The sequence below is a fragment of the Crotalus tigris genome, unplaced genomic scaffold (assembly GCF_016545835.1).
Source record: "Crotalus tigris isolate CLP2741 ecotype Arizona unplaced genomic scaffold, ASM1654583v1 scf7180000024370.6872682, whole genome shotgun sequence".
Classification (NCBI taxonomy): Eukaryota; Metazoa; Chordata; class Lepidosauria; order Squamata; family Viperidae; genus Crotalus; species Crotalus tigris.
The window spans coordinates 6,367,389-6,393,595 of record NW_024100540.1 but is presented as its reverse complement, the minus strand read 5'-3'; the positions used below and the strand labels follow the sequence as shown (position 1 = coordinate 6,393,595).

The following is a 26,207-nucleotide window of genomic DNA, read 5'->3' as shown; positions in this document are numbered from 1 at the left end:
AACAACCAAACAGAACAAACATTCAAAATCTAATATTCTTGATAAAATCGCTCCACCGTGCGCTCTTCACTCGCTCGCCTAAGGTGGGAAGACTCAAAACTGTATAGGAAACTAGGCAGCAAGGTCCCCGCTTGCCCCAAGTCGTTCCTGTGCTCTCTCACTCTCTTCGTTTCTTACAACTTCTTCAATTCCTGCCTCGCCTTTACGAAAAAAAAAATAATAATAATGAGAAAAGGAAGTGAGCGTTGTGCGCAACTCTACACTGTGTGCTTCTATTGAAATTGAGGCGCGGTCTGCCTTTCAAAGGGAGCTGTCTTAGTTCTATGATTCTTCGGCGACGCGTTTGTCGCCCGAAGGATAAACGGGAAAGCGCCGACGGTCACTTAGGTGAGGGATGTGTTGCCTGCGGGATGGAGACACCTGACGCCGAGAACTGCACGGCGATGGAAGGGATGGGAGGACCAAGAAAGGGAAGGCTCCCGGGACTAAGCTAAGGGGCTAACACGTGCCCGGAAAAGTAACGTCTGAAAGGCTGTATAGAGAACGAGAAAAGGGCGCTGGACCCTTTCGGTTATTCAGCATTGTACTGTACTATTTAGAATGGACCACCGGCGGTGCAGCACAAAACGGGGAAGGGAGGAAGTAAACCCACCGTCCTTATTTCCCGTTTTCTAACTGCACCCTTAAAGCGCTATATATAAATATATAAAATGCAATTTGCTGTTGGTTTGGAGAGTGGGAAACGAGGGCTTTGGTGCTGTTCATAGGGGGGCGGGGGGGAATGCATATAACGGGAAATGCTGGAAGCGTGGACAACTGTGTAAGGAACAGTTTCTGCCAAACTGTAGTTTGCTCGAAAACAATGACTTAGTTGGTTTCCTGCCTTGTTGTTCTTTAGGTTTTGTGAGTGCTTTGTGGCACTATAACTTCCTATCCACTGTCAAAGATGTATATGCAAGTTGAAAGTCATTCAAACTCACTCCTTCACTTGAAGAGATCCCCAGGCATCAGATCTTGGTCTGTCCTTGTAGGTAAGCCTGTTTCTCCCAAACTTCTAAAAGAAAGCTCAAACGACAGGACACTATTAAAAAAGAGTCATTTTTGACAATTTATTGCTCGCTCTTCAGGGCTGAAGTTTGCAGCAAATATCTTATAAGAACAAGACTGCTTGTTCCCATATCCTTGACAACAATTTGAATAGATGGAATGGCTTTTGCATGTTGATTGTAATATTAATCAGAATTTTGACTTCAGGTCATTGACCTGGGATGTATATATTGTGATTATCCCTCAGTTATTCTAATAAACACTTTCACAGAATCATTCTATCATTGCAAACTGTTATTTGAGTCAATTCAGGAAGGCTTTACAGTATAATTCAAAAAGATAATGCAATAGTTGGCACTATGCTATTTCTAACTGTCCTTTCATTATTATATGTTAATCCTTTACAAATCCTTTTAGCTCAGCAGGGAAAAAATAATGGGAGAATCAGGTCAGAGAATTTTAATGTCTTTTTCTTCTACAACAGGTTTAATAAAGATTTGACTAGTCTCTGAAATATTAGAATTCATCAGATATATAGTCAAATTGATGGAAGTGGACAAATTCTGAAAGTGATTGTTATGTTTTATGCTAACTAGCTCTAAAGCACCAGATATGCAATAGTCATTTAGATTTCCAACATGTCTATCTTAGTGCCTAAATAGCAGTCATTGTACTGAATTCAAGAAAATAGCTAGAATTAATTATTTTCTTTGAAGATTCTTTTGAAGTTAATCTACCTAAAATGCCTCTAAGTGCAAAAAAATTTATATAGTTTAATCAGATATTTAGATAGTAGAATTAAATTGTAAATTAATTTCTCTCCTTTTTCTCTATAGGGCTCTCCTCCATTGGCATAGCTGCTGCTTATTATAGTGAAGGTAAATTCACCAGAAAAGTTTAGTTACTTGTTAATATCTTTAAAAAACACACTCACATTTCTCTTTAAATTTATTTAAATTCTTTAAATTTATTAAATTTATTATGTTCTGATTTGGGTTGTGCTCAAGAGGAATTACTTCCATTTCTGAACTCTATAGTGTAGTCTATACATTTCCATTTTTCCTAGACACCTCATAAGGAAGACAGGAAGTGTGAAAATGTTAAAAAAAATATTGGTTCAGTGAATATCCTCCCCCATTATGTAGAATGACTATTTTTAAAATAAAAATGTAAGAGGCAAAATGGCCAATTTTTCCTTAATGTAAGAGCAAGTGTTGATGGTGTCTTTGCCTTCCTCTTCTTACATGGCAGCTCATGGTACTTGCTTCAATAGGCTCTGCACAATTTCTCCATTGTTTTCTATTAGTTTGGTATATTGCGAGTTTAAAACATTATTACCAGTTGGCATGTATCAGCTTCTATCATTACAGTCCTTTATAAGGGCACATTTATTCTCATCATTTTTGTATTACTTTTAGTGGGCTGCTGAAAGCATTTGTAATTGTTTTTAATACTAGCTGGTCTTAAATTAGCCTTTATTCTTATTCTTTTTTCTTTTAGTAGAATATGATTCTTAATTTTATCTTCAGCCACATTTTAATGCCTACAAATAATTTAAACACAGTATAAACTAGAAATGTATTCATAATTTGAAATATTATTTTGTTATTCAGATAGCCTGGGTTGGAAACTTTTTTATCTTGTTGGCTGTCTCTTTGTAGCTACACAAAACCTGGAGGAGTGGGAAGTAAGTACTGTAATATCTTATACAAAAAAAGTTAGTTTTATTGGCCAGATAGTAAATTGGGGAAAGACAAAATATTCAGTAATGGAATGCGTTGAATCCAGAATAGATTGTTCTCAAGCTTGTCTGATCAAAAAGTACTTCTGGCTTTGGAAAAAGGCATTTCAGTTGCTCTGGAAGTGATTCAACAAATTATAGTCAGAAAGAAATAGTTCATTCCAAAATTGGAACAATCCAGTTTGAGATTCAGACTGAGATTTGAGATTTTTCTGAAAATGAGAGATAAAGAGTTTGATGGGAAATGTGAGATTCTGTACATTTTACTTTTTAAGGAGGATCTGAGACTAAATTTATTTACATGATCCAAAAGTTTGGAGTAATAGTCATTATATATTTACTGTTTTAATTATTGACATTATTATAGAAAAGAATGTTTATACTTGTTTGACAACTGTGATTATTTTCCTCTCATCCAATAAATGGCTTCGTAAGGTGCTTTATTTATTTATTTCCCACAGGAAGCTATATTTGAGAAAGATGCAGGAAAGGTTTACTTAAAGTCATTCAGCCTTTACAAAAAGCTTCTGACCTTTTCAAGAGCTGGCCACGAACAAGGTAAAGCAACAAGTGAATTGAACATTGGGAGTGTTTTTCTTAGTATGGTGCATGTTGTATAGAAAGTAAGATATTTATTTGATCCTGACATAGGTACATACTGTAGTAAAATATATTTAGCTGCGCTCATAACTATGATTCTTTAACCTGTTTGCTTAGACAGGTTAAAGTTTTGTCTCTGAAAAAAACTGAAGAAAATGACAATTTCTTCAGAATCCTGCAGAAGCCACCATGTTGCTACAAATTTCTGTTTAGTGTTCTCTTTGGTTTTGAGATTAAATGTTTTTGTTTTCATAATAACAAGTAGGTTGTTTGTTTCTAGTGGTTGCTGAGACTTCAGAGTTAGAGTTTTGCAACTACTATTCATTTTGTCCGTACATGATGTGGCAGCACCTGGATCACCTTGGTTGACTTTAAAAAACACTTAGACCAAGTTAGGTTGATTTGGTTGACTTTAAAAAACACATTAGACCAAGTTAGTACTTCAAAGGGGATTCCCCAGGAAACCTTAGTTATCAGCTAGATAAGAATGTAGAAGAAACTTCCAAGGAACTATCCTTGTAAGCCCCCGTAGTTCAACTGTTTGAAACAGTTTGTATTTTATGCTGTGATTGCAAGAATACCAGATGATTGGACATGTAAACTCCTGCTTTCCACCAAGCTACTAAGACCATATTTGCTTCATATAGAATTAACCATAGTGTATATTGATTTATCACAGGATTTTGAAGACACAAATATATTTAAATCTTGAAAACACAGAATTCCCTGTGTAATAGTTGAAAGTGGACAACTCTTCTATACTCTTTGAAAAGTTGTTAGCAAATCCTCAAGGGGTCTTAAATCTCTAAAAAAAACATATGTTCATCTTTCCAAAAGAATATTAACATCAAAATGACATGTTTCTAAGCTAGTAATCAGCTACAGAAACTCGCTTGCGTTCATGTTGGAAGCACCAAGCCACTTCTGGGTTGAAAGGATTAGCTGGTGACATCACCAGCTGGGGAATGCCCAGATGGGGGCTCCTTTCATGTCCTGTTAATGTGCCCACCAAAATGGTATCTACCTACTTGCAATTGCATGTTTTAATTGCTAGGTCAGCAGGAGCTGGAGTGAATGACAGGAGCTCACCCCTTCACACAGCAGCACTCTGGTGAACATGGGCTTGTTAACATCCAATCCAGCATCCGAACTACATAGCCACATTCCTCACTACAGAAACTAAATTTATGGTTATGGTTTGGGGGATCTTGGAGTCTGTTGTTGCTTTAAAAGATTTTTACTACATCAATAATGAACTCCATTCTTGCCCTGAAATTTACAAATCATCATTCAAAAGTGCTGGGAGGAGAAACCTAAGTTGCAGGAGGGAAAAGAGAGTTTATGCTAGTATTTTCTAAGGAAGAATTTAGAAAGTCTTCTGTTTAGGGTCAATCCTTGTTAGCTCTGTTGGCCCTAAAACTAATAGGAGGCAGCTGTGGGCATGCAAGGAGATCCAGATAGTTTTTACTACTTTTTGGTGTGAATTGTACATAGTATTGACATTATTTTACTAACAATTCAGTGTTTGCTCCTTGCAAATAGTGGTTGTTCCATTGGATGAAATACAGACTGTGAATGTAGAAGAAGAGAAGGTTCGTTACTTTGGGAAGGGGTACCTAATTGTATTGCGATTTGGCACTGGATTTTCACACCCTCTCACACAGAATGCAGTGATGGGCTGCAGAAGGTATGTATGAACTTTCTCTTTTGTGATTAATTAGAATATGTTAGGAGGTATCATTTCACCTGAGATTGGCAATCACATTCTCAAAAACCCAACTGTCCTTTTGTTACTACTATTCTTTTCAAATTCTTTAGTTGTGCATTAACTTACATTTTTCGGTTAAAGTTATAATGTTATGGCATTTTCATGACTGCAATCTATTCCAGAATGAGTGTATTTAATTTTGACATTTTTAAGTGTAGATGTCAGAAATGTGTCATCAACATTTTCAATTCTCCAATTAAAATGAGCTTAGTTTTTTATTATAGCTGCTATAGAACATGTAGCTGATTTTTAGGCACATTTAAAAAATGTTATATATACAGTATCTTCAGAAGAAATAAAGCTACACATTTCTGAAAGTGTTTTAACAATTTTTCCATACCTTCTATGTATCTTGTTTCCTGCCAGTTGCTTTATTAGCCATTAGATCAGTAAGGAGGAAAGGCATAGTGCTTCAGGTAAATTAATGTAATACTTCTTAATTATATATCAGGAAGAGAATTGGTATCTGAAACCCATACAATTAACTTATTTTTTTAAAAATAATTTTGTGATATCAGACTGAAATTTAATTCAGTTTGAAAATAAAAGTTAACATTAAAATCCTGTGATATTCTTTCAAACAGATATGGGAACAATAAAGATTTTGCTATACTTCCAAATGTTTTCCCTTTACTAGATGGATGCACAGAGTTCCATATTTTCATGACCAACTCATTGGATTCATTAAATCTTGCCTATTATTTTTTTCTTCCTCAGTGATGTTGAGGCTGTGGCTAACCTCATTATTGGTTTCCTTGAACTGAATGAGTTACAGATTGATGAAGGCCTTGAAACGAGTAGTGGAACAGATGTTAGTGATTCAGAAGATCAAACAAAAGACAAATAATTGCATGAACTCTGTGGAAACCAAAAATTGTCTGAATGGTAGAAAACTTGAATCTGTTAACATTCTTAAGTTCTAGAAACAACTTTTTAATTGTTAGCTTCCTGTGTATGATATTAAGCAACAATCAGAAAGGAGTTTAAAGTCTTCCATATTTTCTAGACCAATGGATTTTTAACTGAAAGATTTTCAGATGGGAATACCGTTTGGACATAATTTAGATGATTATCTAATTCCTGATAAGTCTTGAGCCTACTTCTTTCCCCTTCTATACTCCTTGTGATTGTTTTAAATTTCAATAAAATCCTCCAGAGATAGTATTGAGGCCACAGACTTCAAATATGGACAGTGCTATTTCTCAACAACTGCACTTCTACAGGAGGAGCAATATAAAAATAGAGCAAACCAGTTTGGCATTACATCCGGATTTGAAACTGTTGCTTTTTTCTAAACAAAAGGGGAAGAACATTCAAAAAGCAGGAACAACTCTGAGTTGACAAGCAATAGACATGTTACATAGCAGAGAACTTCTTCTAATTGTCTTAGCAATTGATCAGATCTGTAATTACACATGGAGTTTGTCCTGATCTCAAGTAGTTTTAAATAAAACTTGACTCCTGTTTGTAGTTAATTGGCAGTCTGTAAAATTTTGGTTACCAGTCTGTGATTAACAGTAGTTAGGTTCTCCCTATGTAGAAAAGGACATAAATGGGATTCCAACCAAAGGCTGGCTGTCTAATCACAACCCACAGAGGTGATACCAGTCTAATGGTAAATCAATGACTATAATAAATTCTAAAAGGTAGAGAGCTGAAATTAAATGTTTTGGATGCAAGTTTTCAAAAACACATCTTTGGCTTGATTGTTTGTGGTACACTACTGTTAGCTTTTCCACAGGAACCACATTTGATATTGCATCTTTAAAATTGATAAGCACAAAGAAAGTTTATATGTGTGTGCACATGATTGTGTGTTTGTTTTCTACTCATGATTCATATTATTATATCATTAATTTGATGGTGATTATGGTTAATTTTCTACTGGGGCCAAGTACCAATAATGTCTGTATTAAGTTTACTGCTGTTCAAAGGAAACATCCAGTCTAATAGATAATTTAATAATGGATTTTTATTTTAAAAATGGGGAAAATGGTGTATGTCAGAGAAATCTTCCTGTTTAGAGGGGTTTTTAAAGAAAAATAAGTATCAAAAAGCCTTATTGAGTATATTTTATTAAATTAAAAAGGTGTTAGGGTCTGTCATTGGTTTCCAGATATAAAAAGTAAACTAAACATTCTAGAAATTCTCAAAATATATTGTCTTGACAATTCTTACTTTAATCATTTTCTACGTGTCTTAGAGTAGAACACTGTAAATGTCAAAAAGACATTTTTGTTCAAATAAGTCAGGTTATTTGAAAAGTGTTAAAATGTTTGTTGGAAAGTGTACTTTATAAAGTGGTTTTTCAGTTGTATAATTTAATAATTATTGCACTGTTTCATATTCAGCATTAATATTTCTTGTCAGATATCCAAATACTATAGAAACATATTTAATGCTTCCTTTTAAAAACAATCTCTTGCTTTAAAAAAATAACAATAGTTTAGGAAAAGTTATAAACTCCATTCTGTAAATACTCGTTTACTGGAGGTAGGGCATTAGAAATTAAAAGTTTCTTCTTGCACAATTAAGCAAAAGAACTGTGTCTACAAATATGTGCACTTTTAAAAACTGGATAATAATTCACAATTCACTGAAATACAATAGAAGAAATATCCATCTAAACAAGATTATAATTAGAACATTAAAATAATGATTCCATATCATATTGAATCCAACATAGACTTGTATCTTTGAGATGGTTAGAGAATCTGAGCTGCATCTGGAAATTTAGGCATAAGGCTGTCACCTGTTTGGTAAATGGAACCTAATGCTCATTGCTCATCTCAGAACTCATTACAGATGGTTATTTGGGGGTCAATATTAAGATATTCTGTTGGAAGCAATTTGAGAACTTCTTGGAAATGTGATTGGTATCTCTGACTAGGATAAGATAGGCACTCTTCTTTTATATAATTCTGAAAAAAGTCTAAGTTCAACATTTACTTATAAACATTTGGGTTGTAAACTAATCTCAACCAGGCAGTTTGATTTATTGGAAAATACTATTTAATTAAAGTTCTTGCCTGGATAAACCTTAATACTTAAAATGGAAAGGTGCTTATTTGAAGTTAAAAGTGTGTCTTTAACAAAATTGCATATTTTTCCTGTATTAAATATCTGACAAAAGGAACAGTTAGTGCTTTACAAGCTTAAATCACTAAATGTATAGTTTCCAGAAACTGTGTAAATAAATGCCCAGCTTCAAGAAACAGTATAACAGATGCGAGATTACTTGTCAATGTATAAACAGACTTAGTTAAATGGAAGAGATTAATCTTGTGTGTTTTCTTTTTCTCACACATTACAAATTCCATGTAAAGTTTGTACAAGCCCATTCTTAAGTTGTCTATATGCTAATCCTCACTATCTTATTTTCCTTAAAATTCTTGGTTGCGTGAAGACAGTCCCTTTGCTGTTCCCTGAATGTCCTACCACTGTTTAATTAGAAGATTCCTAACCACTGTAGTACTCAGAGACAAATTTTTATACTTAACTTTTCTCGCACTTCAGGGGAAATATTCTAAGCATATTAATAAGATTTATTTAAAAGATGAAGTGTCTGCATGATTTTTAAATTTAGAAATTCTACACTGTGCACACCTTTACACAGAGGATTGTATAGAAGCATGATAGAAAGAAGACTCATAACCTCAGCTTTTTGTTGTAATGCCAAGCTTATTAAAATTCATCTGGACATACCCTATTATTTATTTGCTTGATGCTAGCTGAAAGTTGGGTTTCCAATTAGCAAAGTCATAGATCAAAATGCTAAGAGAGTTCCTGTACTGCACAGTTCAAATCATCTACTGTTCCTTGAAGTCTTTGAAGGCTTGGTTGGACATTCTCTTCTATCCATTCTTCTACAGCAGAGGTGTAGAAAATCTTTTTCATGGCTGTTTGCAACTCTTCGGTTAGAACAGTCCATTTGGTCAGAAGCCTAAGCAAAAAAAAAAAAAAAAAGTGATGCTGAATATGTTGAATAAAATACCTTGTGCTACAAAGAATATGCAGATAAGAGAAGATGCAAGAAGTAAGGGGACTATGATCTGCCAGAAGTTTTCATCAGTTGATAGTCGGCATTAAATAGGACATTATGTAACATTCTGAAGATTAAAAACTAAAACATTACTTTTTCCATTACTTTTCAATTCATTGTGTTCCCTTCCTATTTAAGCTTCCTTCTTGCCAACTCTATTTCTTCAATTATACAACCTTGTTCTCCTTTGCACTGTGCAAGATTTGCTGTTTTCTCTCTAACTAGCTCTGAAAAGCCTGTTGAGTGTTACTGCAGTCGATACAGATAACACTGCCTTGAGGGGCCAACAATCTGATTAAATACCAGTTATTTCACTATGTTTCTCATTTCTGAAGTTGCTTGTGTTTCTAATTCTTGTATAATCCTATTTTCTCTCCTATGTATTCAAGATTCTGAGATCTGAAGATCTGAGGAGATTCTGCTCCTCAGCCTGTTTCTTTCTTCAGTTGCTGTGTGTGTTTCTTTCTCCAGTAATTCAATTTCTCTTATCATTTTCTGACATCTAGTATCCAGTCCCATTCCATATTTTTAGTTAAGTCTCAGCCTTCTACTAATTATCTTACAGTGGGGGGAAAATTATTTGATCCCCTGCTGATTTTGTACATTTTCCCACTGACAAAGAAATGATCAGTCTATAATTTTAATGGTAGGTTTATTTTAACAGTGAGATAGAATAACAACAAAAAAATCCAGAAAAATGCATTTCAAAAAAGTTATAAATTGATTTGCATTTTAATGAGTGAAATAAGTATTTGACCCCTTCGCAAAACATGACTTAGTAGTTGGTGGCAAAACCCTTGTTGGCAATCAAAGGTCAGACATTTACTATAGTTGGCCACCAGATTTGCACACATCTCAGAAGAGATTTTGTCCCACTCCTCTTTGCAGATCCTCTTCAAGTCATTAAAGTTTCGAGGCTGATGTTGACAGCTCGAACCTTCAACTCCCTCCACAGATTTTCTATGGGATTAAGGTCTGGAAACTGGCTAGGCCCCTCCAGGACCTTAATGTGTTCCTTCTTGAGTCCCTCCTTTGTTGCCTTGGCCATGTGTTTTGGGTCATTGCCATGCTGGAATACCCATCCACGACCTATTTTCAATGTCCTGGCTGAAGGAAGGAGATTTGACAATACATGGCCCCATCCATCATCCCTTTGATGCAGTGAAATTGTCCTGTCCCCATAGCAGAAAAACACCCCCAAAGCATAATGTTTCCACCTCCATGTTTGACGGTGGGGATGGTGTTCTTGGGGTGATACACAGCATTCCTCCTCCAAACACAGCGAGTTGAGTTGATGCCAAAGAGATTGATTTTGGTCTCACCTGACTACAAAACTTTCACCCAGTTCTCTAAATCATTCAGATGTTAATTGGCAAACTTCAGACAGGACTGTACATGTGCTTTCTTGAGCGGGAGGACCTTGCGGGTGCTGCAGGCTTTCAGTCCTTCACGGCGTAGTGTGTTATCAATTGTTTTCTTGGTGACTATGGTCCCAGCTGCCTTGAGATCATTGACAAGATCCTCCTGTGTAATTCTGGGCTGATTCCTCATTATCCTCATGATCATTGAAACTTCACAAGGTGAAATCTTGCATGGAGCCCCAGAACGAGGGAGATTGACAGTTATTTCGTGTTTCTTGCATTTGCGAATAATCGCACCAACTGTTATCACCTTCTCACCAAGCTGCTTGGCAATAGTCTTGTAACCCATTTCAGCCTTGTGTAGGTCTACAATCTTGTCCCTGACATCCTTGGACAGCTCTTTGGTCTTGGCCATGGTGGAGAATTTGGAATCTGATTGATTGATGGCTTCTGTAGACAGGTGTCTTTTATACAGGTAACAAGCTGAGATTAAAACACTCCCTTTAAGAGAGTGCTCCTAATCTCAGCTCGGTACCTGTATAAAAGACACCTGGGAGCCAGAAATCTTGCTGATTGATAGGGGATCAAATACTTATTTCACTCATTAAAATGCAAATCAATTTATAACTCTTTTGAAATGTGTTTTTCTGGTTTTTTGTTGTTGTTATTCTGTCTCTCACTGTTAAAATAAACCTACCATTAAAATTATAGATTGATCATTTCTTTGTTAGTGGGCAAACGTACAAAACCAGCAGGGGATCAAATAATTCCCTCCCCTGTATCTTTAGATATTAACATCTCTGCCTAACTAAATTCACCTTTCAAGTCCCATGAAGGTACCAGCACTTTGTCAACATTCTTTGCTTATGCCTTTTAAATTGATAATTTAAATTTCCATGAATAATTCATAATTTCCAGCAGTCATGTACTTTGCGGAAGTTCAAAAATAGGGGATAGATATATTTGTTTTTATTCATCTCCCTGCCTTTAAGTATGTTATTTATTTGATACATACCCATACAAACATATACGAATCAGTGAATAATTTTCTTTTGTAATAAGGTAATAAGTGAAATATTTTGCTATTTCTGAATTTGATTAATTTTGGACTATGCCAGCAGACCAAAATTTACAATAATGTATAACTACATTTGAGCTGATGCACTGAAATCAATGAGATATTTGTTATCACTAGTAATATAAGTCCCATTAACTATGGCTCTAAACCTGATTGAGTCTGGATTGAATCCATAAAGAACATCACTTAAGTCCCAACATGGGACTGCCTATATTGATGGGTTTGAACAAGAATGCAAACCTATAGCCATCTGTCAGTCCCAAACTAGTTTTAAAAAATGCAGACTTTGCATGAGATCACAGATCTTGAATTACCTTATGGCATCTGGCTGAAAGTGATGAATCATTATGGGATGGATCTTCTTTCTTTTTCTGTGATAGGGACTAAACCAGCCTGTAACATATCTAAAAATTCAGACTGATATGAATGAACAAAAAAACAATGAGTTGAGAGACATCACATAAGTCCAATCATGCTATTTAAAATTTAGAAGACATTTATTCAGGACCATTTAATACAATACTGATACTCTTTAAATGCCATGTATCCATGAGGTAATATTTATTGGATAATTTAATACATAAAAAATGATACTGCATTTTATACAGGTACAAATTTAATTATGTGTAAGAATATATAAGAATCAACTTTTTTTGAGGGGTGTGTGTGATTTCTCACCTGTTATTTTCCAAAAGTTCGTCTATTGAGGATTTGAGGTAGAATGCAATTTGAGTCACAAGCAAGAGAATTTCATTTCCTGGGAAAGTCCCTGTGATGTCACTGTTCAAAAAGAAAATCTGCATCAGCCTTCATAATAAGTGGCTAGAATAAAACATTTTATTCATTGTAAGTGACTAGATATTATATTGTTTATTTGATTGTGAATCACTCTGGGCAGCCTTTTTAAAAGGGATTTTTTAAAAAATATGAATAAAATATTGGGAAAGAATGAGCTTCCTGATAATACATTTAGGACTTTTTGCATGATGCCTGAGCCCTATTCAGGTATGCATTAAATGAGGGAAGAGAATGAATCTTGATCTTCACTAATAAATAGAAGGATCGATCTTTGTAGAAGGAAAACGTATATAGTTGTTGACTTCCTCACAATTAAGAACTTCAGTAGCAGAAACCTCATCCGGCTCAGATGTCCTTCCCATATTTGCTTATGTCTCTGCTAATAAGATGTCATTAGTGAAAGAACTAATGAGTATTAAATAAGTTGTTAAAGTGGACGGCAGTTTTCTATCTAATGACAATGAACAGTTTCTATCAAATGTTCAGAAACAGAAGACATATTTTTGTGTAACAGCCAATAGCTATACAAGTAATCCTCTGGTTACAATTGGGACCAGAACCAGAATTGCTACTGCTAAGCAACATGGTCATAAAGCATGTCATCATGTGAAATGCATTGCTTAGCAATTCTGGCAGTCCCAGTTAAGCGAAGACCTCGTGACTATTACTTCCTGCTTGCTTCCTCATTGAAATAGGAAGCCAGCCGAAAAGGTCACAAATTGTGATCACATAACCATGGATGAAGCAATGGTTGGAAATCCGAGCCAGTTGCTGAGTACCTAGATCACAATCAAATGACCATGGGGATGCTGCGATGGACAAAATTACACAACCCATGGTCAGTACCATTTGTTAGGCACCGTTATATCTTTGAATGGTTACTGAACAAATGGACATAACCCAAAGACTACCTGTAATTTAATTAAACTTTATTGGATTGCTAAATATTTAAGACAAGGATGTCAACTTGTTGTCCTATACCTCCTTTTTCAATGGCTTCTGTATCCCTTCAAGATGCTATTATCCTTGAAAATCTTTTCCACGTAATTTAAAAAATGTATTATGCAGTTTTGCTTGCTTCTAATTTAGGAGAAAGGATGTGCAAAACTAAAGATGGAATGTTTCAGAGAAATCTGGAACATCTCCCCCTCAAACCATGCCATTTTGGGTTATGTTCAACAGTTTTATGAGTTGTGATATCTCAAACCACTTCTGCTTTTGGAAGTTTACTTCCAGAAAGAGCTGAAACGTCCCTGGAATGACATGATCATGGAATTTTGGCACACTTCTAAGGCAAATCAAAATGTTCTGGGGTTCTCCAAAATGTTCCACTCCCAAATCCTTATTCTGAAGATGAGTTATAGTAGATTTAATTTGTAATATAATTCAATAATAATGAAAACCTGGAACTTTTACCTCATGAAGGTGTCTATTTCCAAATGGGAGAGCCCCAGTAATTTTTCTACATCTTCTCTCACTTTTTCTGAATAACCACCTTGAAGATCCAAAGGGAGAATTTTTTTAGCATAAAATTTGGAAAGGAAACAAAATTAGATAAGTATCTTATACAGCGATTTATTACTATGGCAATGGAAAATCAAGGAGGAATGCCAAAAATGTCTCATTAGTGTTCAGACATGCTCCTGTTGCCACATTTCATGTTGGTGATAATAGCAGTAAAGGTCCTGTTCAGATGTTCCTTGGTTGGACATGTGACTGTATCAGTTTTCTGCATACACCTTCCCCATCCCTTTCCTGTTGCTGAAAAGCTGTTAATCCTATAGACACTTTAACATTTGGGATCTGTAATCTTCAGATTAGATCTGTCTCTGAAGTTCTAAATAAATATGTAAATAGCTTAAAATTATCTGATAATCTTTCCTATTTGATGCCATACAGGGAATAGCTAAGATAGGGATCAAATATTTAAGAGCAGTATTTTCCTGGAGTTGCAAACCACTTTATCACTGCCTCAGGTTCCAGTCTGTTAACTCACATATTGGTAAAACTATTAGTCATATAAAGTACTAAATGTAGTGAAAGATCACAGCTGCCTATTATAAGTTACAAACCTAAAAACATGGGTTAAATTAGATGGGAAAAAGGTATTTCGAAGAAATGTAGAATTTTTGGTATTACGTAGTAATCCTGAAACTTCTTTGCGATGCTGGTATGATTTAATCTAGTTAATCGAGTTACTGGAACTTTTTGGAACAATATTACAATACATATAACATTCCAAAAATTTAGAATTTTACTGTTTTTAGGAATTTTTGGTTATATCAGGCATGGGGAATTGCTAAGGGAATTATTTTGAGATACTAAAAAAGTAATATTTTGAACGGTAGACTGGAAACAAGATGTGTAATGTATCTATTTTTGAAAGGGCATTCTATTAGTAAAAAAGTTTTCTTGGCACAGATTTCAAGACATTTTACACTTTTTTTACTTGAAATGTTGATATATTGTTTAAAACATGATACACAGGTAGTATTCCTAGATGGTTCATAATTTTTTTGTTTATTATGTTTTTTTATTTTTGCTTATTTTTGTATTTTTTAATAGTTCATTGGATTTTTTAGTTTTATGTATATGTTTTATTAAATTTTTAATAAAATGAAATTTAAAAATGTGTTTGTACTATGATGCTGTTAAGGGACTGTGAGAATAACTTTGGGAGATAGGAAGAAGAGCTGCAGGCAGGGTAATGGTCAGAGAAGAGATATCTTACTACACAGAGGAAACGGGGGTGAAGAAATGTCTCAGAAGGGACTCTTCCTAGTTCTCTGGAAAGTCAGAGAGAGAAGTGCTAGTAGACTTGCAAGATTCTATTACTATGTTACAATAAAGTTAGTGTGAGTACTCATGGTTGGAGTTTCCTGTTTGGATTCCTCAAAGAGTTGATAGATCCTAAGCATGTGGTTTAACTGACTCAAGAAAGAATCATACTGTACCATTCCTTAATGCTTGGAGACATATAGCTAAGGACGGAATTCCCACAGGCAGAAGTTCACACAAAACGGAGAAGTGATCATACCTATAAAAAAAAAAAAAAAAAAAAGCAGGCATAGTAAGGCAATATAGCAGTAGCATCTCAGAATGCAAGAACTTTAGGACTACATACCTCTTCAGCTAACACAAATAACATATAACACATCTGAATGTGCTTTTCCAGTGTGTCTGAACACCTTTATGCAATGCAATTATTAGGAGATGCAATATGAAAAGAAACCTCAGGTCTTAGGAAATTGGGAACCAAGGATAGTTGTGAAAATAATTCAAACAGAAGATGCCAAAGAGGTTTAGACTCAATTGGAGACAATCATCAAATTTAATGGAGAAAGTGGAAATTTTGTCTCAAGTGATAGCTCCAATACGATCAGGAATTTAAAGTTGTTTTTTTTAAAGCTAGGACTTCATGATGATGTATGATGATTTAATATGAAAAAATTGGCCAAAACCAATTTTAAGAGTGTTCTTCCAATTTTCAATATACTAATGATGCTATTATATCTACTGATCTATATACAATGTAGTTACCTTTGCCAGCCGGTCAGAGTGATCCCTCTTATGATACCAACAGAACAGCTCTTGGCCACTTTCAGCCATTGCTCGTTGTTTTTAAGATGATGTCCAATGAGTGTCAAGCACTGGTTTACTCCAGTGGCTCCTTTAAAGGCACTAGCAAACCAGAATTTTGAGAAGTTACACTTCTGGTACTTTTCAATGAGACTGGCTGCATAAAAAAGAGACAGCAATGACACGGGTTGCATGAACTATTAAAAGCAAGGGGAAATATATGGGCAAAATTTATGAAAATTTTGAGATGTTTAAGGCCCTTTTCTTACAGCTGATTTGCAACAAGTACAAACTAACTTAGGTTAGTAACGAAGTATTAAAAGATAGAGATTCTAAGGCTCTGTCCACAGAGTTGATAAACTCAGTTAAAATATAGGATATGAATTTGCCTAATATTAACTTCTTTTTTTAAAAAAATACCTCCAGGTACTAATTATTAACACCAACTCTGTATTCTTTCAACTGTCTCACCTAGATAATTGTTTTTAAAACTTTTGAAATTAGTGGGGTTTTCCCTTAAAAGACATTTTTTTTCTTTGCACTGATAGGTTTATTATTAAAATATGCCTACTTTCTCTTTCCAGATCTTTTAAAAAATAATTGTACAAATTGTTCCTGTTGAAATGAAACTGTAAAAAAGAACTAGAAGCAAAGGGATAATTATTTCTTTACCTTAACATATATCAACAAATGGAATAAGCTTTCCTTTCTTGCTTATATATCTTGTCCATGAGAGTAACTGTGAGTTTTTTGAAGATGCTAGAACAGATGCATACTAAGTCATGCAGTCCATTGGTTTAGCACATTATGCAAATTCAGACTGTAAGTCAGACCTTAATCAAAATCTATAATCATGACTTGATCTATATCTTATCCCAACCAAATAAATGGCTAGCTTATAATTGGAAGCCATTAATCTTTTGGGAAAAGAGCAAAAAGGGCAGGAACACCAACAAATGGAATTGTTTCTACAGCAATATTTCTGCTGCTTCCACCTATGTGTATATGTTTCTGTGTGAGTCAGAAGCACAAAGGGAATAAAGAGCAGATATTTTTTTCAATTTGTGTTTGGTGCCTCCATACCCAATCAGGCCAATTCTTTGTTATTGTTAAAAACTTGAGCAAAAGGGAACATGATAGACTGTTTCTAAACAAGCATACTCTGTGTTTATTCTGGCAACATCCGGTGACCTTCTTGACTAAGTGGAGATTTAATCCCAATTCTAGTGTACATACTATCTGCTGAATGCAGACGGGAAGCTGTATTTACTCTGATCATCAAGACTATGTATTTTAGTTACACTTTTTCCAGATGAAAACATCCAAGTTCAAACCTTTACTCTCCACATCAAGATCAGTAGAATAATCCCAAATCATCAGCTCTGTCAGTTGTGCTAACCCAGAATCTGGAAAGAAACAGAAATGCAAATGATTGTGATGATCAACCTTTTATGATGTTTGTTCTCAGGTTTGTATGAAAATTCCTATTTCTGTAATTTAGAGAACAGTGGCTAAAATTCTGAAAAAAAAGTACTCTTAGAATGGATTAATGAAGTCAGGGATAATAATGGGCAAAACAAGTAATTTTATCATTCACTCATGAAATTGTACAAGATCTGTACAATTGATCTCACAATACTGTTTCCTTTTTAACTTTCATATTTTAATTTTAAACGAGTTTTGGAAAATTATGAATCGTGAAGGTATACCTCATATACTTGACCCTAGTCCCAAATATGGTTTGTGAGGGAAAGAGTGAAGAAGATACAAGTCTACATCAATTCCCCAGTTCTGCACTGAATCAACATTATTTACCTCTAATTCAACAGTATCTGTTTGAATTCATTTCTTTAATGTGTTTCTACATTTCCTGTTGTTTGAAGCAGGAGCAGTTATATAGTTTTCAACTGTTTTTCTGTTCACAATAGACATTCTTTTTGGTGCCAGTTTAATGATTATAGGTTTAAATGCTTTAATTGTGTATTGTGTGTGTGTCTTTAGTGTTCCCAAAAGAACTCCACCTCAAACAGCATAGCAATTTGGTTTTATCCATATTTTAAAACATTATTAGGTTCAATGCTTACTTTTTATGATGTTCATACTTGGTAGAAATAGCCACTAAACAAACATAGCTTTTTATGAAAAATGCAAAAGGCTTTTCCAAATGGTCAAGGAGCTTCATTATGCATTCAGAATAATTATCTCCATCATGAAAAGAAAGAAGGGAAAATTTCCTTTATGGTTATCTTTCTTCTGCAAAAGTACCTCAAGATCCTTGAGCGATTATGGGATTATAATGTTTATATTCTCAATAGAGTGCACAACAAGAAAGTTTGTTTGATATTTGTGTGAGCACTGGCTCTTGTTTTCAAGCAATGCAACTATCAAATATCCATCTGTAGGTATCAAACAGCTAATCTTACCCAAATGTAGGATGCATGTTCCTTTCTGCTCAATTTAGCTATAGATACTATCCATAATTTATTTATGATTATTTCATACAGATAATTTGAAAAGGAGATAGTTTGTATGTGAGACCCCAAACAAATATAGATTGGAGATCTGGTAAACAGGCTGCTCTGGCCTGCAGGCACTTTCACATTAAGCAAGCCTAATGGCTTATTATTTAGTGCAAATGTGACTGATAAAAAGTGACCTTTCAGAAATTATTGTCTTTGCTTAAATATTCCAAAGCTGCAGCTGGGATTATCTACCTCTCAGAGTTTCTTCACTCATTCTCCTCAGCATGTCATCCCACACAATTGGTTTCACTGTGGGATGGGTTGAGACTACGTGACTTGCCACTGCTTTCATGTGGGCTAGGCACAACTTTTCAATAGTATTTTCTTCTTGCTGCAGCCATTGCTTGGATTCTTCCCCTTCACCAAGGTAATACACCTGAAGATATAAAAACAAAACTTTCATTCAATGATATTTTTCTTTCATGTACCTTCTATGTTGCTATGTCATTTGGAAACAGGCTTTTCCAAATAATTAAAGAGCTGCTTTTCACATTCAGAATGATTATCTTTACCATGAAAAGAAGGGAAAATTTCATTTATTACTGCTTTTTCTTCTGCAGAAGCACCTCAAGATACCTATTTTTCTTTCAAGTACTTTCTTTCATGCTGCTAATGTTATTTGGAAATCATCTAACACTCATTGTAGGCCTTTTTGAGCTCTTGGTCAAAAGACAAGATATAAATTCATTTAGTAAATAAAGTCAGGTCACGTTAAAATGGACTAACAAATGTGAAAACCAGCAAATACCAAAATTCTATATCTGGAAAATTGATGCGGACAAGGCAGAGATCAAAAGAAATCTGGTTTGAACACACCCCAGGTATAAAATTATTGTACTACTTTGCACTAGCAGTAGGCAATCAATCACTCTGCGTGGCTTCATTCTTGTCAGAAATAAAGATTCTAATTTAGCAAAACTGCTATGTCACAGTGATGAGTCAGGATCAACTTTTAAGTGCTTAGAGATCTGTGATTTCCCTCACTGAGAAGCTTGACAAAATCCTTCAGGCATTATTAATTCTACTCCAATATTTATGAGGTAGTAAAGCTAAATTATACTGTGCTGTTTGTAAGAAAATATCTCATGATATCAGACAACTGCAGGATAATAGCAAGGATGGGAAGGCAAAATTGTTATTATTATTAATCTAATTATTTAGATTAATTATTAATTATTAATCTAAGTACAATAAGAAAATACATTTTCTTCCAAATGTGAAAGAAAACATCAAGTTCAAAGCTTTGCTTTTGAATCAGCCAGTTTGGTGGAAATAAACCATGAAATTACTCTGGGTATTGACTGAAAACAAAACCCAATGGAATTCTGCAGTCATTTTACAAGGTGACTAGAACAATGTTAGTGTGTGCTGCCTCATCTACTCTCTGCATGGACTTTGCAGCTTTTTGTGTGTGTTTTGTGTGGATCAAAACAGCTGAAACACAGATATTTTGTTTCAGGAAAGCAGCTAACTGAAATATATGTTTTTTGTTTTCCTCCTTGTCTTGCAAAGAGGTTTCTTCATCTTCCTTACACCAGGGTACAATCAAACTAGCAGAAAAATAATAACACGTGGCTAAAATGAAAAATACAAAAGTGTAAGTTCTTTATGCATAACAAAAACTGATCAGAATCATCCCATGGAAGTTGGCATGAAGAAAAACATTAAAACAGTCTCGAGTAGCCCCAGGGCGAGATAGGTGGCAAATAAATTTAACAACAAAAAAAAACCTCAACAGAAAATGTAATAATGTGCCAATAGACTATGAGCACTGCTAAACGTCCCTGTCTCCCCTGATCAAATTCAGGCCCATGTTTCCAAGCATTACCTCATCACAGCCAATGTGAAACCATCGGAGATCATCGTGTAGTGCCATTACTTGCTCTATCATTGTGCTAACCAACTTCAAGGAATCCTCTTTATGAGGGTTCACTGTGTTGGGGAACATTGCCACTTCCCGGAGGTGGCAGAATTCTTTGTGCTTCAGAACAAACTGCAGGAGAAGCAAGAACCAGAGGTAGTAATCCATAAATCAGAGCAAATATAACACAGTAATCCAGAAAATTGCATAGCTTCAAATGCAAGTCTGAACAAGTAAAACAACTCAGAATTACGGTACAAAAATTACACAAACTGATGAAATGTCCCTATCTAGGAGCTGGCACTTACCTCCATATGTCCAAACGTCTGTATTAAGGGGATAACTTCTAAATCATGCGACTTTGCCAGCTTTAAAATCTCTTTAACCTCAGATGGACTAGAAAAAGAGAGACCTTCATTAATAAATTATACGTTTAATACCAGGTTTTTTGTTTAGAATTCCATCTTGCATGGACGTGTTTGCTTTGCATAGTGGACGGATTGCATCAATTTTACATGTCCATACCTGCAGGAAATTTAAACAAAGTTTCTAAATATTAGTTACTCTAGATTCTAAACTACTACCCAGTACAGAGCAAATATAAGAAATAAGCACTGAATGGGATTGGTTTTGAGTGATATTAAAAAGTAAAGAGTTTGCCTCCCAGTAGTAAATTTACATCAGTTCCTATAAAACCTGGGATTTCAGTGAGACAAGAGAACCAGAGACTATGTCATCTAAGATAACTGGCTGGCTAATATACCTGTATGCATCATTTGCTTGGAGTGGCTTCAGTTCTCCATCGTAAGGGTACATATCTTCATATTCAAGGAGAATACCATTTGCACCCAGGACATGGAGCAATGGGAAGATCTGTTGGTTGCATAAAACATCTCAAATCTCTATTCAGTGGTGAATTGCTACATTTACTTTTATAAGGTAACAATGACCTTAGAAAATGCCTCCCGGGTATATTGATCACTAGTCTAAGATCTTGTGAGATAACATGTTTTAGCAATCTTTTTTTGCCCCATTTAAAAAATAAAGCAAGCATAGAGTGGATTCTTCCTTGGCATTCTCCTTTCTTATAGAGAAATTATATACATTATGCATACAGTACAAAAATGGGGAAGAAGCAGCTTTCTTCTTTCAAAGTGCTAGAATCCAGGTTCATACATTTCAAGTGAATGTGGGAGATTCAGGACAACTAATAGGAACAATACACAGCATGTATTTAACCTTGCAATGGAAAGATGATGGTTGGAAAACATGGTCCCCAAGATGGGAGGAATTAGATAAATTCATGGAAGATAATGGCTAATAGTCATAATGGTTTCATAGTACAAGTAGTCCTGGACTTATCACCAGTTGCTTAGCGACTGTTCAACGTTATGACAGATCTCTCTGGAAATTACTTATGACCCGCCTTCGAAGTTTTGACGGTTACCTCACTGGACTTCAAGAGCTCAGCAACTGAAATGCATTTATGGCCATTTGCAATGTCCTGTAGTCACATGACACTGTTTTATAACATTTTATGACATTATAACATTTTTTTTGCCGAAAACTGGCATTTACTTCAGGTTTTGGGCAAAACTATGTCCATAGCAAACTATTTATTGATTCACTTAATGACTGCAGCACTCGCTTAATGACAGCAGCGGAAATGGTTGTAAAAATCTGGTTAGTCACATGGTTGACTCAAATTACAACCATCACCAGTTACAACATGACAGGCAGGTCCCGTTACGATTGTAACTCTGCTACCAGCTTTCGAGAAATAAGTTGCTGGGGAAAACAGGTGGGAAATGTTCCTATGCTACCAGAGACATTTACTTGTTTAGTGGGATACTAGAAAGATGGCTAGCATAATCCAGCACAACTCTTGAATTCTTCCTAATGTCACATTTCAAAACCAGTTATTGCTGATTTAGAAGCTATTATTTCTAAAGTATTATTTTCCAGGTCTTTGTTCTTTTTAAGTACACAGTTAACTGAACTGTAGTAACACTGCAGCTACTCCATACAAAATAGATCTAGGAACGCTATTGTAATTGACTGACTGATTACATTTATCTCCCACCACGTTTCTACTGAAATCTCCTCAGCAGTTATAGAATATATAGATTGAAGACTACTTTTTTGAGCTGGGTGGAGCTAGAAATCAGTTCCTTGATCATACACATAAAGACTGTGTTACCTCTGCCAGGTATGAGACTTTGGGTGGAGCCCCCTTGAGATCCAGATGCACCAGGTGCAAATCAAATGGAAATGAAACCATCATTATATTTTCTTCTCTCTTTGCTGTCGGCAGTAAACCAAATGATATACTGGAAAAGAACAGTAGCGTTACCGCTTGCCTCATTTGCCCCATCATTAAATAGGATAATAAAAAGTTGCCACAAAACAACATTTTGTAAGTCTTTATACTTACAGGAGGGCACAATGTCAAAACAAGCAACACTCATATTTTTTTCATGGCTTTTACAAAGCAAATACCATAGGTGACCATCTTATTATATCAGTAGAAGTATGCTTCCTAACACCAGATACAGTCTCATTTTTATGCTTTCAATCATTTTACCCTTACAACAGCTTGTGGGGAAGATTTAAATTGACAATGACTGGATCAGCCCATCCTAGTGCTAACCGAGCACTAGTGTGTGCAAAGTCAGAAACTAAGGATCCAAATCAGACTGATCCATTACAATACAGTAATAGTGCGTAAGTTTCAACCAGTGAGTAAGTGCTGGGAAATGAGTAGCTTTCGGTCTGTTACAATGTATGGGTTAGAGAAAGAAATTCAAATTGAAACTTCAATATACATAGCCTGAGTCTTATTGTTGACAATCACTAGCTTTTTGTTTTATTTTTTTTTAAAAACCCTGTAATATCTTATGCCTCCGAATCTCTGCCTGCAAGCATTCTTGTTTCTGTAATGGTTTGGGAGAAGCTTGATAGTTGCCCAGAGAGTGTTATCTTAATGATTATCCTACCTGTCTCATAATTAAGAGACCATTTAGTTACATTAAGCTCTTCACTCCAAGGATGATTCTTGTTCCCATAAGAAACTGATGCTTTGAACCTGTCCTTTCTGAAAGAAATAGTTCAACCTCCTGTTATATGCCTAACCTTTCCCATTTACAGATAGTCCTCAACTTACAACAGTTCATTTAGTGACTTCAAAGCTCCAACAGCACTAAAAAGTGATTTATGACCCTTTTTCACACTTACCACTATTGCAGCATTTCCATGGTCACATGATCAACCTTCAGACACTTGGCAACTGATTCATATTTAAGACGATTGCCTGGGGAAGCCAGATTCACTTAACAATTATGCTACTAACTTAACAACTGCAATGATTCACTTAATCACTGTCAAGAAAAGTCATAAAAAGGGGGAAAACACACTTAACAGATGTCTCGCTTAGCAACAGAAATTTTGGGTTCAATTGAAATCATAAGTTGAGAACTACCTGTATTCCCATTTCCTTCTCATCTTCAATCCATAAGCCTCATTCATCTCAAAGAGCAAATTTGTCACTTAGATCAGTATAGGATGACATAAATTTTCCATTACAACTGAAATCTCTGTATGCATGTTTCTTTGAAAAAAGTCACATCACGTTCAGAGAGTCTTCTCTCCAAGTAAAGGTTGCTGCCTCATAATTTTATTAGCATTCTGTGAAAGTTTAAATGTTACTGAGCCATTTTATAATAATTTAGCAGAAAATAGATATTAGGGAAACAGTTACACTAATATTTTTAAATCTGACATACTGCTAAATCTAAAAGCTTTGCAACATTTTACAATACACAGCAGGCAATAAAGGAGGATATTTGATATTTGATGCAGGAAACTGCTTTATGCCAAATTCAGAACACTGATAGCTCAGCATGTCAACCCAAAGTCTTTTTTGAATTAAAATCCTGGTGACTTCACAGACACATCCATATAATTTTTTTGGTGGCATTATTGAATTGGTTTGCTATGAAGTTTTTCTAGGAAGTTTTCAAATTCCCAAGCCTAATGTTTATTTATGGTCCCCAGTTCAAGCACTAACTAGATATGATCCTACTTAATCTTTTGAGAACCAGTCAGGAACCTGGTCATGGATAAAAAAGGCTGTAGCTCAACATACCTGGAAGGTACCATGTTAACTGAAGCAGCTTGCTATTCTCTCAGCGCTATCTAGAGATTCCAGGGATGCAACTGGAGATCTTCTGCATCAAAGTTTATTGTATATACTGCAGTTCTAAAATATGTGGTACATAGCAAATTATTGGGACATATTGGGGAAAATCCTATTTAATAAATCCATTTCTGGGTACACCTGCTAAAGTGAGAATTGAGGAATTAGATGATGGGGTGTATCAGAGGGAATATTTAAAAATTAAACACTTGTTTGAATATGGCTGAAGAAACTGAAAGATTTTAGTTTAAGAGGGATGAACTCTCTAAGTAAGAAAGTTTTTTTTCTTTTTTCTTTTTGTTTTTCAATATGAGAACTATAAAATTGTGTGGGATAATGATTAACATAAATAAAATGTTTTAGATATTTAAATATAATTGATTTTAAGAAAATTCCAATGGATAACTAAAAATGGGAAAAATGTTTTGAATAGTTAAAAAATTAGATGATTGGATTTATTAAATGGAACATTTAAAGATTAAACATAGGTTTAATTATAGGTAAAAAGAACAGAAAGAATTTGGAAACAAGTGTATATTAATTCAAGAGGGATACGTATTTTAAGTAGTATATTATTTTCTTTTTTCTTCTCCTTTTTTCTCTTTTTCCTTCTTTTTCTCTCTCATGTCTTTTCTTTTTCTATGTCTTTCTTCTGTGTGTTTTTCTTATTTTTTAAGATATGAAAATAGATTTAAATACTTTAAGGTAATTAATTCTGGGAAAATTTTAACCAGTAGAAATGTTTTGAACATTGTAGGGAAAATAAATTTAAATAAGAATTGTAAACAGGATGGAGGCAACCAAGATGACCAGATAGAAAAGAAGCATGATATTGATGAGATTATTATAGAAATTTTAGAAAAATCTTTATATTTAATTGTTACCTATCAAATTAATAAGAATTGTATTAACGTAGGTTGCAAAGAAATATTATTGGAAGAAGAGAAAATCAAACAAAGTTATAATGTGGATTTTGGAATATAGAAATCAACTGTTGTTGATTACTTTGTAAATATAAACCCAGACAACAAGCTGTTTACCAAATATCGATGTTTATATTAAAAAATTAACAAAATATATTTTTTTAAAATAGAATGTATTTTCATTTATTTGTTAGATTTAGAAGTTACCCCATGCTAGAATGACTCTGGGCAAATTACCTTTAAAATAGAAAAACAATTTTAAAAAAGAGCCTAAACATCAGAATAATCTGCATATCAAACACCACTCACAAGACGGAGAATAACCACTAGCGTCCTGAATTCACCCCTTCGCAGGGTCTCATCTCCTTACAGACAGACAGCAAAAAGCACAGGAAAAATAACCAGAGTAAATGCAACCTCTTAGATATATTGCTCATGGCTCAAGCGCCACCACTTACCTTGCGACCTCTCCTTTTAAGCTCTACACCTGCTTCCCCGTTACCTTATAGCAGCACACGCACCTCTCCAGCAACAACTAACTGCTCACCTTTCCGCCTCCGGGAGCTAGTATTCGGCTGCTCTAGGCTGGATTGAGCATGGCTGACTGCTCGCGTTCTCTGGGATCAATTGCGCCTCCCTGAGCTTCCGGCTCGGGCTCTGTGAAAGCCTATTGGTAGCTGCCTCCCTCCTCC

General features: G+C 35.0%; 2 protein-coding genes across 6 annotated transcripts; one reads left to right on the top strand and one right to left on the bottom strand.

Moving 5' to 3' along the window:
- Positions 1–257: 257 nt before the first annotated feature.
- Positions 258–7,311, top strand: LOC120301167 (cytochrome b-245 chaperone 1). Its single transcript, XM_039328015.1, has 7 exons — positions 258–387; positions 899–1,031; positions 1,884–1,925; positions 2,661–2,734; positions 3,250–3,346; positions 4,931–5,075; positions 5,874–7,311. Exons 2-7 carry the CDS (start codon positions 947–949, stop codon positions 6,001–6,003), a joined length of 573 nt encoding a protein of 190 aa, XP_039183949.1. The 5' UTR covers positions 258–387; positions 899–946; the 3' UTR covers positions 6,004–7,311.
- Positions 7,215–26,192, bottom strand: HEXD (hexosaminidase D). Of its 5 annotated transcripts, none has more exons than XM_039328008.1 (13): positions 26,063–26,192; positions 22,598–22,727; positions 21,161–21,270; positions 20,706–20,793; positions 20,365–20,529; positions 18,729–18,912; positions 17,316–17,420; positions 15,976–16,171; positions 15,390–15,472; positions 13,852–13,930; positions 12,316–12,417; positions 11,952–12,041; positions 7,215–9,099 (listed from the first exon to the last, which is right to left on the bottom strand). In XM_039328008.1, the coding sequence occupies exons 2-13, from the start codon at positions 22,679–22,681 to the stop codon at positions 8,931–8,933; spliced, it is 1,455 nt and encodes a 484-aa protein (XP_039183942.1). In that variant the 5' UTR covers positions 22,682–22,727; positions 26,063–26,192; the 3' UTR covers positions 7,215–8,930. The 5 variants fall into 5 exon arrangements, with proteins under 5 accessions (XP_039183942.1, XP_039183941.1, XP_039183939.1 ...); XM_039328007.1 differs by having other exon boundaries at positions 25,974–26,120; XM_039328005.1 differs by lacking the exon at positions 26,063–26,192 and adding an exon at positions 24,542–24,655.
- Positions 26,193–26,207: the final 15 nt, after the last annotated feature.

What these genes read in the sequence shown, in the direction of transcription:
- LOC120301167 (XM_039328015.1), top strand. Translation starts at nt 947, where the DNA reads ATGTATATGCAAGTTGAAAGTCATTCAAACTCACTCCTTCACTTGAAG. An exon ending in TGCTGCTTATTATAGTGAAG is followed by an intron (nt 1,926 to 2,660) that starts GTAAATTCACCA and finishes TTTGTTATTCAG; the next exon opens with ATAGCCTGGGTTGGAAACTT. An exon ending in GCAGTGATGGGCTGCAGAAG is followed by an intron (nt 5,076 to 5,873) that starts GTATGTATGAAC and finishes TTTCTTCCTCAG; the next exon opens with TGATGTTGAGGCTGTGGCTA.
- HEXD (XM_039328005.1), bottom strand. An exon ending in AAGTCTCATACCTGGCAGAG is followed by an intron (nt 21,271 to 22,597) that starts GTAACACAGTCT and finishes TGCAACCAACAG; the next exon opens with ATCTTCCCATTGCTCCATGT. An exon ending in TCTCCAAGCATTAAGGAATG is followed by an intron (nt 13,931 to 15,389) that starts GTACAGTATGAT and finishes TGGATCTTCAAG; the next exon opens with GTGGTTATTCAGAAAAAGTG.